The sequence below is a fragment of the Suricata suricatta genome, chromosome 4 (genome assembly GCF_006229205.1).
Source record: "Suricata suricatta isolate VVHF042 chromosome 4, meerkat_22Aug2017_6uvM2_HiC, whole genome shotgun sequence".
In the NCBI taxonomy this organism is placed as follows: Eukaryota; Metazoa; Chordata; class Mammalia; order Carnivora; family Herpestidae; genus Suricata; species Suricata suricatta.
In genome coordinates, this window is record NC_043703.1 from 143,862,766 (window position 1) to 143,875,310 (window position 12,545).

Below are 12,545 nucleotides of genomic sequence, written 5' to 3' on the forward strand. Positions count from 1 at the left end.
ACGTCTCGCCCCGCCCCCTCCGCAGCCCGCGAGCCTGGCGGCGTGCGCGCCCCCGGACGCACCGAGCCGGGCGCTCGGAAGGGCGTCTCCGCAGTGCCTGAAAGGTCCTAACTCTGCGCGGGCCTCGTGGGTGGCGAGTGGCGTGGAGCCTGGAACCATCAGAAGCGCCCTGTTACAAGAGGCGGTGCGGAGAGACCAACCCGGAAAGAATGGAGGGCCGTTGCGGGGGTGGGGTTATTTCGGGCAGTCAGGTGGGCGACCCGCACAGGCGTGTGGAAGGCCCGCGTCGTTAGGGAGCGTAGGAGCGGCGTTTCTAGTTTCGGGGTCGGGCAAAGGGCAAAGGGCGGCCTCCGGGTTGGCGAGCACCTCCTTTTGGCCATGGCGGCATCTGGGGAACCCGGCCGGCAGTGGCAGGAGGAGGTGGCGGCGGTGGTAGTGGTGGGCTCCTGCATGACCGACCTGGTCAGGTTAGTCCGGCTCAGGACTCGGAGTCTTGAGTTCGTGGGAGGGGGCGGAGTGGGCGTGGATCCGGGGCTTTGGCGACAGCGCTCGCTTTTGGGGTGACCTACAGGTTTCCCTAGCCCGCAGCCTCCCTTCCTGACGCTGAAGAGGCAGAATTTGAGTTTGTAAAGGTAACTTTTAGGTCCGGGAACGTAAGAGGCCAGGTGTAGTGAAATCTCTTACCGTTACGAGAAGACCTGGAAAGACCTGCCCCTGTTTTTTTGACCAGGCTGTTGAACTGGTCCTCTCTGCCTGGGCTAAGTAACTTTGGTTAAGTCATTTCATCTCTCAGAACGCGCTACCTCCCAAGGTTGTGAAGGAAAGTGTTTTGTGTACAGTGACATTAACCAGGTTGGATATTCGTCTGAACTTGAATGAGTGGAGCCGAGGTCGAAAGGCGATCAGTCACCTTTCACCGTATTGACTGTTGGCATTCCTGAAACAGTTCATATTTACAGCTTGCCTTTTAGTATTATCTGTATCAGTATGGAGTATCTTATGACAGCCCAAGTGTGAATCAAAAGCCCATAAACAGTGTTTACAACCATTAAAAAAAAAAAGATCAGATCATGAAAATATGTTACATGAAGATAGGATGGAGAGAGTTTTCTAATTTTTCAGTATTTGAAATGAAAATGGCAGAGTGCCTGGCTGGTTTATTCTTTAGAGCACGCTACTCTTGATCTTGGGATTGTAAGTTCAAGCCCCATCTTGGGGGTACGGCCTACTTACAAAAAAGAAAAAAGAAAATGGTTTTTCTGATTATAAAAGTACATGTTCATTATTTTTAAAAATCAGATATTCCAAGAATATCCTACAATTCAGATTGCTTCCATTTAACACTTGTGTGAGTAGCTTTTCAGGTTTGATACTTTTTACATTATAAAGATTAAAAACAGGCATACCACAGAGTTAAGACCTCATCCGCCCTGCAATCTTCCTTTTCCAAACGATAGCAGAGAATCTGGACATTAATAAAAATGCCTTGGGACAATCAAAATAAGTTACCAAATCTGCACCACCTATGTTATGCTTAGAAATAGTTCTAGGGTCTTTACATAACCAGTTTAGTCTTAAACTGCTTAAAATGTTTGTAAACTAGGTCATCAAATTTCCAGACCAAGAGTAGAAAGAGGGAGAGACTCCTAGGGGCAGATACAGCGATTGCCAAAAACCACACTTTTATTTTATGTTGTTTATTTATTTTGAAAGAGAGAGTACAGGAAGGGCAGACAGAGAGGAGAGAGAATCCCAAGCAGGCTCTGCACCATCAGCGCAGAGCCTGATGTGGGCCTTGAGCTCACAAATGGTGAGATCATGACCAGCCGAAACCAGGAGTCAGAAGCTTAATCAACTGAGCCACCCACGGGTCCCGAAAAAACCAATACTTTTATAGGTGCAGTGGCAGAAGAGTAAGAAAGCTAAACAATTTTCCCGTGCACCCTACCTAAGTGTCAGGGATAAAACTCAGAGCCACTTTCTTCGTAACTAAGAGTTTTCTGTGATGCTTGACCATCAGATAGTAAAGACAATTCTACTTTAGAAAATGAGTGCTCTTCTTACTTTGGAGAGGGTGGAGTGTCAGAGGCATCTGTCATCTCATATTAGCATCAGTCAGGATTTTAAAAATCTTTTTCTAAGAGCTAGAGGAATTTAGAGATTATTTATCCCAACCCTTCAGTTTGTAAAGGAGTAAAGTGAGGTCCAGAGACGAAACTCTTAGGTTGTATATAACCTTTCTAATTTCTCTCATCATTTTCTTTCCTTTATAAAACAACCAGGTTTCTCCGCTTACCATGAATCACCAGTAAAAATTCTGTTCCCTTCGAGACTATTCTCATGAGACTTTTCTGCAAACTTTTTATGATTTCTGATTACTCCTGCATCTGAAGATCTTTACAGAATACCTGAGTATAGAATTTTCATTTAAACCCTGCATCTGTGATAAGCTTGGCTCCTTTACCAGTTACGGTACTTATCATGATTGTGTCCGTTTCCTGTGGCTGCTGTAACAAATTAACACAAACTTAGTGGCTTAAACAATACAAATGTAATACCTTTCTGGCAGTCAGAAGTCTGATACCGAGATCACTGAGCTGAAATCCAGGTGTCTGCAGGACTGCTTTCCTTCCTAGAGGCTCCACGGGAAATCTTGTCGTTTCCAGCTTTTAGAGGCGGCCCACATTCCTTGGCTCATGGCCCCTTGCAACATCTTCAAAGCAAGCAATGGTCAGTCGTCTTTCTCACATGGCATCACTCCGAGGCTCCCTTTCTGCCTTCCTCTTCTACATTATGAGAACCCTTGTGATTATATTGGGCCTAAATGGATAGTTTAGGATAATGTCCTTATTTTAAGTTAGCTTATCAGCAACCTTAATTTCCCTTGCCATGTAACTTAACACACTCACAAGTTCCAGGGTTTAGGATGTGAACGTCTTTGGGGCAAGGTGGGAGGGGAACAGGGGGGACATTATTCTGCCTATCACAGTGATTAAGCTTGAAGTCAAAAAATCTTATAATACTTAGAGGTTGGGGGATCACAGAAACCTCTGTCCACCCCCCACATTTAACAGGTGAAGCAACTAAGAGAGCTTAGAGGACTCACCCCAACTCACACAGCCAATTAGTGGCTCGATGAAAGCTGGAACCTGTGTTTCCCAAACTTTATCCTTCCATTATATCATTCTGCCTCTAACTGATACTGATTGCCCATTGCATCTGCAGTTCACTCGAAAGCCTGCAGTCTCTGCATTCATTGTTTACTTTGTAAGCTGGTGAAGAACAACTAAGGATTTATAATTTTTGAATCTAAAGATAGTATCTTCACGAAGGCTCCTTAGTTTATTTCTTAGTTTGACTGGAGCCAGCCTGGACCCCCTGCAGAATCGCTTCAGAAATAAAACTACTTCAGTAATAACTAAGCCCTCTTGGACAGGGTCCAAGTCTAACTCACTTTGTATATTACATTACTGTGTGCCAGACACTGCTAATTCAATCAATGAGCAACTTTTTTTTCATGTCTATTTCAGTTTGCTATGAATAGTACGCTCTGTGTACTAATAACTTTAAAATATCATTATCTCATCCAACATGGTAAGCACTGAACATTATTTAATACCCACCTATGTTTATCATTATTCTTTTCTTGAACAGTCACCTCTGAAGTTCCACAATGCAAAGTTAAGAGAACAAGCTTGTTCTTGTGGAAAATTAAGTCAAGAGTTCCTCCAAAGACAGATTTCTGTGAAAACCCAAGAACAAATTAACGTTTTTTGACATTAAGCTTAGAGATCTTTGTTAATCATGCTTTCACTAATAACCTTTATTTCTTATGACATGAATCACCCATCTTTTTCATTGTTCATTCAACAAATACTTACTGACTTCATACTAAGTCAGGTACTTCCCTAAGTGCAGAGGATGCAGCGATGAAAAACACAGACCAAATCCCTGCCTCATGGAGCTTACATTCTTTTTTTTTTTTTTTAAGTAGGCTCCACAGTTCATCAGTCCATCAGCCAATGTGGGGCTTGAACTCACAAACCCAAAATTAAGAGTTGTGGTACTACTGACTGAGCCAGCCAGGTACCCCTCTTGGAGCTCACATTCCAATGAAAAAGACCGTATCAGTAGAAATAAGTAAAATGCATAGTATGTTAGGTAAATGCTAAGGAGGAAAATAAAGCATGAAAGTGAGATGGAAGTAGTAATTATTCTAGATCATTGCCCACAGAAAGCCTCACTGAGAAGAAGATTTTGAGTAAAAACGTAGAGGAAAGGAAGAAAGCTGTACAGATACTCAGGGGAAGAGCATATGCAAAGGTCCTGGGGTGGGGCATACATCTTATGATCAGTGACCAACAAGGAGCCTAGTGTGGCTGAAGAAGAAAAAACAGAAGAGGGGAGGGCAATTAATGGTTAAAGGATGTTGGGTCATACCCTGAATCAGATGGAAAGCCATTGGGGGAGGAGCAGAGGGATGACCTAATAGGATTTGCATTTTAATATCATCACTCTAGACGCTGTGTGAGAATAGACTAAAGGAAAGCAAGGGCAGAAAAGAGGCGAGCAGTTCAGAGTCAGTTATAAGAATCCAGGTGAGGAATGATGGTAGCTTGCAAGCAGTGCAAATGGGGAGAAATGAACATCTTTTGACTATGTTTTGAAGGCAGAGCTGACAGGATTTGCTGAGGACTAGAGATAGGTCAAGGATTAGTCCCAAATTCTGTGTCCTTTGCAAGTGGGAAGGGAAGCTGACCTTTGCTAAGAGAAAGAAGATTGTGAGCAGAGCCAGCTGGGTGCAGAGAAGGCAGTATCCGGAGCTCAGGGTGGATGTGTGAAGTTCCGGGTTCCCGTTAGACATCGAACTGAGACCATCTAGAAGACCGACACAGGAGTTTGAAGTTAGAGGATAAGTCCAGCTAGAAATATTAATTTGACAGTCATCAGTGTATTGATGATTTTTGAGGCCATGAGGCAGGATGAGATCACTAAGGTTCTGAGTTCCCAGGGCACTCCAACATGTAGAGCATACTTTTTTTACATACTTTATTTCCTGTCTCCAGTCTCTCCATACCCCTAAGACTTGCGTTGAGACAAGTTTCATACAAACCCATGTTTACATTTCCATGGCAGTAGACTATGATGTCAACTAAAACCTTATGTTATCCTTTATATGCTCCAGTTAAAAGTGATGGCTTGAGAGATAAGGCTCCAGTTCAACCAAGCATCTAAATGTAATCCTTGGCAAGTCAGGAAATGATTGCTTCATTCTCAAAAGATTTTAATTGGATGGCAGAATAAGTGAATTTAGAAACTTTTCAATCCAAAGTGGATGAAACATTGGACCTGGATTACTTGGCCGGGGGGGAGCGGGGGGAGCCAAAATGTATGCGATACCTAGAAAAGGTTATGTGTGTTTATCATATGACAGTAACCTCTAACCTGCATTCCCCCAGAAACCTCTTGACTTGTCATATATCTCTCTTTTGCATCACATTTTCAGTAAAGTAAAACCCAGAGGAATGTTGATCTGAAGAACACCCTGCATTCCCAATGTTAGAACAATAAATAGAATATCCTTTTTTATTCCTTTTGCTCCTTAAATTGGTCTTGAAAGTTGCTTATCAGTTACCAACTTGTAAGTTAGTATTTTGGTAAATGTTTCTGTCCACCAAATAACCCTAACATCAAAAGAAATCATTCATGGGAAATTTGCTAATTCTGGTCCCTTCGAGGCAGACATATTTTAAAATGTAAATTACATATGACAAAGCAAGCCCACCTACCGTGTGGAATTACCCAAGCAGTCCCTTTAGTTAGTAATCCTTCCTTTGTCAGCTCTCCATGCCCTAGAGTCTGTATTCTAGGGAAAGGAAGGTTGGGCTGGCTTCGTGATGAATGTTGCTCCAGAACTTGGTTACTTGTGCAGTGTTCAAAGACTGAGACTGTGCTAAGTGCTGGGGATACTGCAGTTAGTAAAACACGGTCATTGCTCCTGAAGGCAGACACAAAGGTGCATCACTGTAGTGAGATGTGCTAAGTGCCTGTAGGTTCTACAGGAGTCTAGGGAAAAGTGCCTGGATGGGTGACCTCCTAGGCCAAGTTACAGAAAATAAGCAGGAGCGCCCGGGTGGCTCAGTCAGTTACGTGTACAACTTTTTATTGCAGCCCAGATCATAATCTTGCGATTTGTGAGATGGAGCCCCCTAGGGCTCTGCGCTAACAACTCTGAGCCTAGTTGGGATTCTCTCTGCCCTTCCACCACTCACACACACGCATGTGTTTTCTCTCTCTCAAAATAAACTTAAAAAAGAAAGAAAGAAAAGAAAAGAAGCAGGTTCTAACCCAGCAAAAAAGAGGCGGGGAGAAAGTACATTTTGGTCAGCTGGGGTAACACGCAGAAGTAAGTCACAGATGCGGGTATATGCAGGGTGTGCTGGGGACTGTGGCTACTAGGTCTGTAGAGCATCAGATGTTAGACATAAGGGGCGCCGGGGTGGCTCGGCTGCTTAGGTGTCAGACTTGCGGTCGGGTCATGGTCTCATGGTTCATGAGTTCAAGCCCCACATTGGGCTCTCTGATGTCAGCACAAAGCCTTGGGATTCTCTCTCTCCTTCTCTTTCTGCCCCTCCCCCACTCTCTCAAAATAAATCAGCTTTAAGGGAAAAAAAAAGATGAAAGGAAGGACTCATCGGCCACGCAGAGGTGCTTGGGTTTTATTCTGTAGGCCCTGGGAACCAGCCAAGGGCTCAAAGTACAGGAACAACACGGTCAGATTTGTATTTCCTATAGCTCACTGGCTGACGCCGTGAGGATAGTGCCCATTCTAATCCATCTCACAGATGTAAAGCTCGAGTGTCATCCATTCTTGATTATTCATGATGATGGGAATGTGGGAGAAGCATGAGCACCACAAACCAAAAATAGTAGATAAGTTAAAATTTTTAATAATTGATTCCAGAATACATAATTATGCAGACTTCTGGACCTTTCCTGATTAGCTCCTTCCTCACCAGTACACGTTCCCACAAATTCTAGCCACCTTAGTCTCCCTAAGTTATGAACTCCGTTTTCTCAGGTCACTGGTATTTGCCATGCTTTCCCCGAGTTTCTTCTCTCTGTGCCATGGTCTGTGATGTGCCTCCAGGACTCACCTGTTTGTGTCCTTTCTCTTCTGGGTGACACGCCTGTTCAGTCTAGTGTCTGTAACAGCTACTTTATAGATTTTGTCTCTTATATATCCCATTTCTAGTTATTTATGGTGGGAAGGGAAGTCTGGTACTAGTCACTCCATCATGGTCAGAAGGAAGTGTTTCTGAATGAATGATCTATACTTTAAAAGACACTTCTAGAAATAGTTGGGATGACAGATGCCTCTGTACATAAGTCATACAATGAGGGGAGAGCGGGGCCAAAGTGCTCTGTACATGTAGCCAAAGGAGAAAGGTAAACCATTTATTTAAACAGGAATATGGTCAGAATAACAAAAAGGGGCCACACCGGCCTTTATCCCTCTGATAGAGGATTGAAGACTGAGTACAGAAGGCACTGGGAGAGGCCAATAGGCCAAATAGTAAAAACATATTTGAAAATTAAATGCCATCTGATGCCAACTATTCTTTTTGCGCAATTACACACAGACCTCCTTACTCCCAGCTGAGCAGAGTTCTGGAGAAAGAATAGAAGCCTGGATAGAGAGGTACAGATGGGGCTAATCCTGGAGCTAGGACCCGTGAGGGGGGAGGACAGGAGAGAGACGTGCGTGGATGGGGATTAATGAGTAGGGACTGGATGGCTACAGGATGGCTTAGGTGAGTGGGAAAATCAGGATGCAGAAATACAGAGCAGAAGAGGAGCTGGCGAGGCTAAAGCATTTATCAAAGTCCCTGAAGAAGACAAGCAAAGTATGAATAAGTGACAAATAACTACACAACCGGTATTTTATTTTCTATTTTGCCAATTAATTATAGTAAACTTTAAATTTCAAAATGACTTCTGTCACCACATTGTAATTATCTAGGCTACTTCTTCCTGCCATCTGCTGGTGTAGGTTAAAGGAATACAAATGGAATTAATTTTATCCTAAGCGAAATATAATTAGAAAGATAAATCAGTGTACAAAAAATTATGTATTCTGGAATCAATTATTAAAAAATGAAAAATTCATTTGATGGGCTAATCAGCAGAGTAAACATGACAGGATCAGTGTACTTGAAGATAGTAAGCATCTAAACTGAAGCACAGAGAAGAAAATGACCAAACAAAATGTACATTCGAAGCCTGTGTGATATGAGACAAGGAGTCTGTCATTTGTGTAATTGGAGTCTAAGTAGAGAAAGAGTGGGTGAGGCACAAAAAATATTTGAAGAAATAATGGCTGAAATTTTTTCAAAGTTCATTAAAACTACAAATATGTGGATCTAAGAATTTCAGTGAACCCCAAGCAGGGAAAGCAGACTGCAAACAACAAACCGCATTGTAATCCCGTTCCTGCAGACCAATTAGAAACTCTTAAAAGTCTCGGAAACAGACATTATATATATAAGGGGGCAAAGATTGAACACTGACTTCGTGTCAGAAACAGTGCAAGCCAGAAAAAAAAAATTAAATCTTTAAAGTGCTTGAAAAACAAACTGTTGACATAGAATTCTGTATCCTTCCGATGTGAAGGGGGAATAAAGACGGAAAAACAATAGCTGAGAGAACGCCTCACCAGAAACTCCCACTGCAGTAAATATTGAAGTTCTGTAGGTGGAACCAAAATGATACTAGATGGAAACTCGGAACAACCCAAAGGAATGAAGAGCCCACAAATGGCAAATACAAAGACTGACTTCTCCTATTTCTTAATTTCTTTAAAAGGCAATTGATAGTTTAAACAAAAACAACAAGCACAGTATTGTAAGGTTTGGATCATATAGAAATAAAATATGTAATAGTAATAGCACCAAGATTAGGAGGAGAAATGAAAAAATATAATTGTAACTTACACTTATAAGTAAAGTGGTATAGTAATATTTGAAAATAAGCTGCGCTAAGTTAAAAGATGCTCATTGTAAACCTTAAAGCAGTCACTTTTTAAATTTTTTTTTTGTTTTTTATTTATTTTTGAGAGAGAGCATGAGCAGGGGAGGATCAGAGAAAGAGAGGGAGACACAGAATCCGAAGCAGGCTCCAGGCTCTGAGCTAGCTGTCAGCACAGAGCCCGACGTGGGGCTGGAACCCATAGACCGCAAGATCATGACCTGAGCGGAAGCCGGACGCTCAACCGTCTGAGCCACCCAGGCGCCCCTGCTCATGCTGTCTCTCTCTCTCAAAATAAAGACATAAAAAAATTTTTTTAATTATAAAAAAGGGAGGGGGCCCCTGGCTGGCTTCTGGGGGTAGAGCATCCAACTCCTAAGCATCTCAGCATTGTGAGTTTGAGCCCCATGGTGGGTGTAAAGATTACTTTAAAAAAATAAAATATTTTTTAAAAATAGACAAAAGGGAGTTAAGAATATATCAGTAGTGAGTGAATGTGAAATGGAATACAATTGATCCAAAAGAAGATAGGTAAAGAGGAAAGAAATAAATGAGTATTAGAATGGCAGACAGTGATAGTGATCTGAAGAAAATCATTGGAAATCAATGCTCCATGCATGTTCTCACGTTTCTGCGTTCTGCGTGATCAGGACTTTCTGAGCAAAGATCTTTAGCACCAGAATTAAACAATGTTTCAATGGCAAACAAACCTTGCAAGTCCAAAACCTCTGGAGAGATTTAGGGACTTCTCCTTGGACACATTTATTTACATTCTGGGGGTTGTAAATCTAGAGACCTCCCTGCTCCTCTGAAAGGAACCATTTACATTACAAGGCAAAGGTCACTAGGTCGTGTTTTCTCCTTCTCCCCCTCCCCCACGCCAAGGGGGAGGAGGGGCAGTAGCTGTATTGGCTCCTACATAAACTCCCAAAAATTCATTATTTGGAAGTTCTTCTCTTGTCACCTTGAGGGAGACTGGGACACGGAGAACTAATGCAATTATGAGTAATTAAAAAGCTGTCTTTGATCCAGGAACATAGTATTCTTTGTCAGAACGATTATGTACTTAACAAAAACTGGGAGTAGGGACATCTGGAAGGTGGTCTGGGAAGACCTCTCTGAGGGGGAAACATCTGAGCAGACATGGGTAGGAAGGAAGCCACATACGAACAGAACACAGGAGAAGACCATGACATACTCCCTTCACTGGTTCTCCCAGTGCCTAGCATACTTTGTCACACATCAGCAAAATATAAATGAGTAAGGTTCAAGAATATGACATTCTGAAAGGCTGGCCACTTGTAGGCAATATTCTTTGTATGCTATAAATCCAAGAATAGCTACATCTTCAGGCAAAATTACCTTTTCCCCACTGGTTTACTAGGAAAAGATAGGATTAGTAGCCAAAATCAGTTTTTAAAAAAAGTTTCAAGCATAATCTCAGTTTTCATAACCTTAAATAAATCCTGTGTCTTCAAATTTAGGGTTAGGAGCCACATAATGAAGTTTTAGTTGGCAGGCTAGTTCTTTTTACAGAGCTAGAAAGAGATATCACTAAGTTGGTTTGGGAAGGACTCTCATTTCTGTAAATGGGACCAACACAGATGCTGAGAAGAACAGATATGGTGGAAGAATACAGGCAGTAGGGATAATAAATGAGTGTAATGAATTTTAATTGGGCAATAATAGTAATCCCCTATTATAGAGGCATACAGCGTGTCAGAAGTTTGCAGCCAAAAGATGAAAGGATGGAACGGAAAAAGCCAAAAGGCAACATATTCCTTGACTTTTGGCTGGAGCCCGCATAGGGTGACCTCTTTGGTCAAAAGACTTCTCATCCCTGTCTCACCAGGTCATTCCTTCCTCTGGTATGAATCATCTCTGAGAATCTGTAACAAACACATCATTGTCAAGAAGCTAAAAGCAATTGGTTAGTTGTTCTGATAACACCTGTCAGTGAAATAACTCCGAGCACAAAACCCAGGCATTTAAGGAGTTGACAAGTATTATTAAACCTGTTTTGCAAGAGAGGAAAGTGGTTCAAAGAGGGAAAAGCTGTCAACGGTAATAGGATCAGTAAGTGGCTCAGGCCTGCTGCCTGTACCAGGCTCTCACCACATGGCCTCTCGCGGCCCAGAAGACTGAGGGACCGTCTGTGAACATTTAGCAGTGTTTCCTCCTGTGCAACTTTAAAAGGTGATGTTTTTAAAGCTATGAATTTGTTTTAAATCCAAATATATTTCTTTTGACTGGTTTTCTCTGGGTTTTCTCCCTCACTCAGAAATTGGCACTGTGCTTAACCTTTATTCTATTTTTTTTTAAATGTTTAATGTTTTATTTATTTTTGATACAGAGAGAAACAGAGCATGAGAGGGGGAGGGGCAGAGAGAGAAGGGGACACAGAACCGGAAGCAGGCTCCAGGCTCTGAGCTAGCTGTCAGCACAGAGCCCAACGCGGGGCTCGAACCCATGAACGTGAGATCTGACCTGAGCCGAGGTTGGAGGCTTAACCGACTGAGCCACCCAGGCGCCCCTTAACCTTTAAATGGTAGCAGTGGTGTATCTACCAGTACCATGCCCTCTGTAGTTTCCTTTGAGCAGTTTCTCTCTGGCACCCTGCTAAACCTTATGTTTGAATTGGGACGAATCATAGCAATGCTTTCGTCGAGGGGATGGTGCTTTGTGCAGATCCTTGCTTGAACCAGACCTTAATTTCATGATTTTTAATAAGGAAAGAGATAGGAAAGCCTAATTCAAGGTAAATTAGGATTTGTAATTCAGAACTGCGCCTGCCTGTCGGCAACTGTAACTTTCTAGTGCTCTCCACTCCACTTTCTACTCCCAATTCATTTACTCTTTAAAAAAAAAAAAAAAATATATATATATATATATATATATCATTAGGGGCGCCTGGGTGGCTCAGTCAGTTGAGCGTCCAACTTTAGCTCAGTCATGATCTCACAGTTTGTGGGTTCGAGCCCCGCGTTGGGCTCTGTGCTAACAGCTAGCTTAGAGCCTGGAGCCTGCTTGCGAGTCTGTGTGTCCCTCTCTCTCTGCCCCTCCCCTGCTCATGATCTCTCTCTCTCTCTGTCTTTCAAAAATAAAAAATGTTAAAAAAAATTTTTTTTGATCAATAAGCAGTAAACTGTCTTACTCGGGGTTCAAGAGAAAGGGCACAAGACAAAGGCTTCAGGGCATGTAAACTGAATCCAGGGAGCAAGAAAAGCCCATACAAATATACGTGATGTGTTCAGCCAGTGGCTCGATGCCATGGGACAGCCTGGGGAACTGGAACAAAGAAACGGAAAGCCTGGAATGGAAAGGGTGGCGTTGGGCAAGACTCAGTTGGGCAGGTTGCACCTGGGAGAAGCCAGCTGGAGCTCAGGAAGAAGTGGTGGCTGGAAAAAGATGCAGGGACGCCAGCTGAATCTGAAGTAGTAACCGGTGGCCTCCCATAATGCACAAATATATTCTTGTTGCACATACCTCTCTATTTGAGTATATAAAGTAAAACATGA

At 42.6% G+C, this 12,545-nt stretch overlaps 1 protein-coding gene across 6 annotated transcripts in view; it reads left to right on the forward strand.

Moving 5' to 3' along the window:
• The window catches only part of RBKS (ribokinase), an 86,410-nt gene that overhangs the window by 580 nt on the left and 73,285 nt on the right, over positions 1-12,545 (forward strand). For 2 of the 6 annotated variants that reach the window (XM_029938044.1, XM_029938040.1), the window contains exon 2: positions 1-104. The exons of 2 other annotated variants lie outside the window; for them this stretch is intronic. In XM_029938044.1, the coding sequence (XP_029793904.1) occupies positions 1-104 (104 nt within the window). 2 more of the 6 variants (XM_029938046.1, XM_029938041.1) reach the window with 2 other exon arrangements.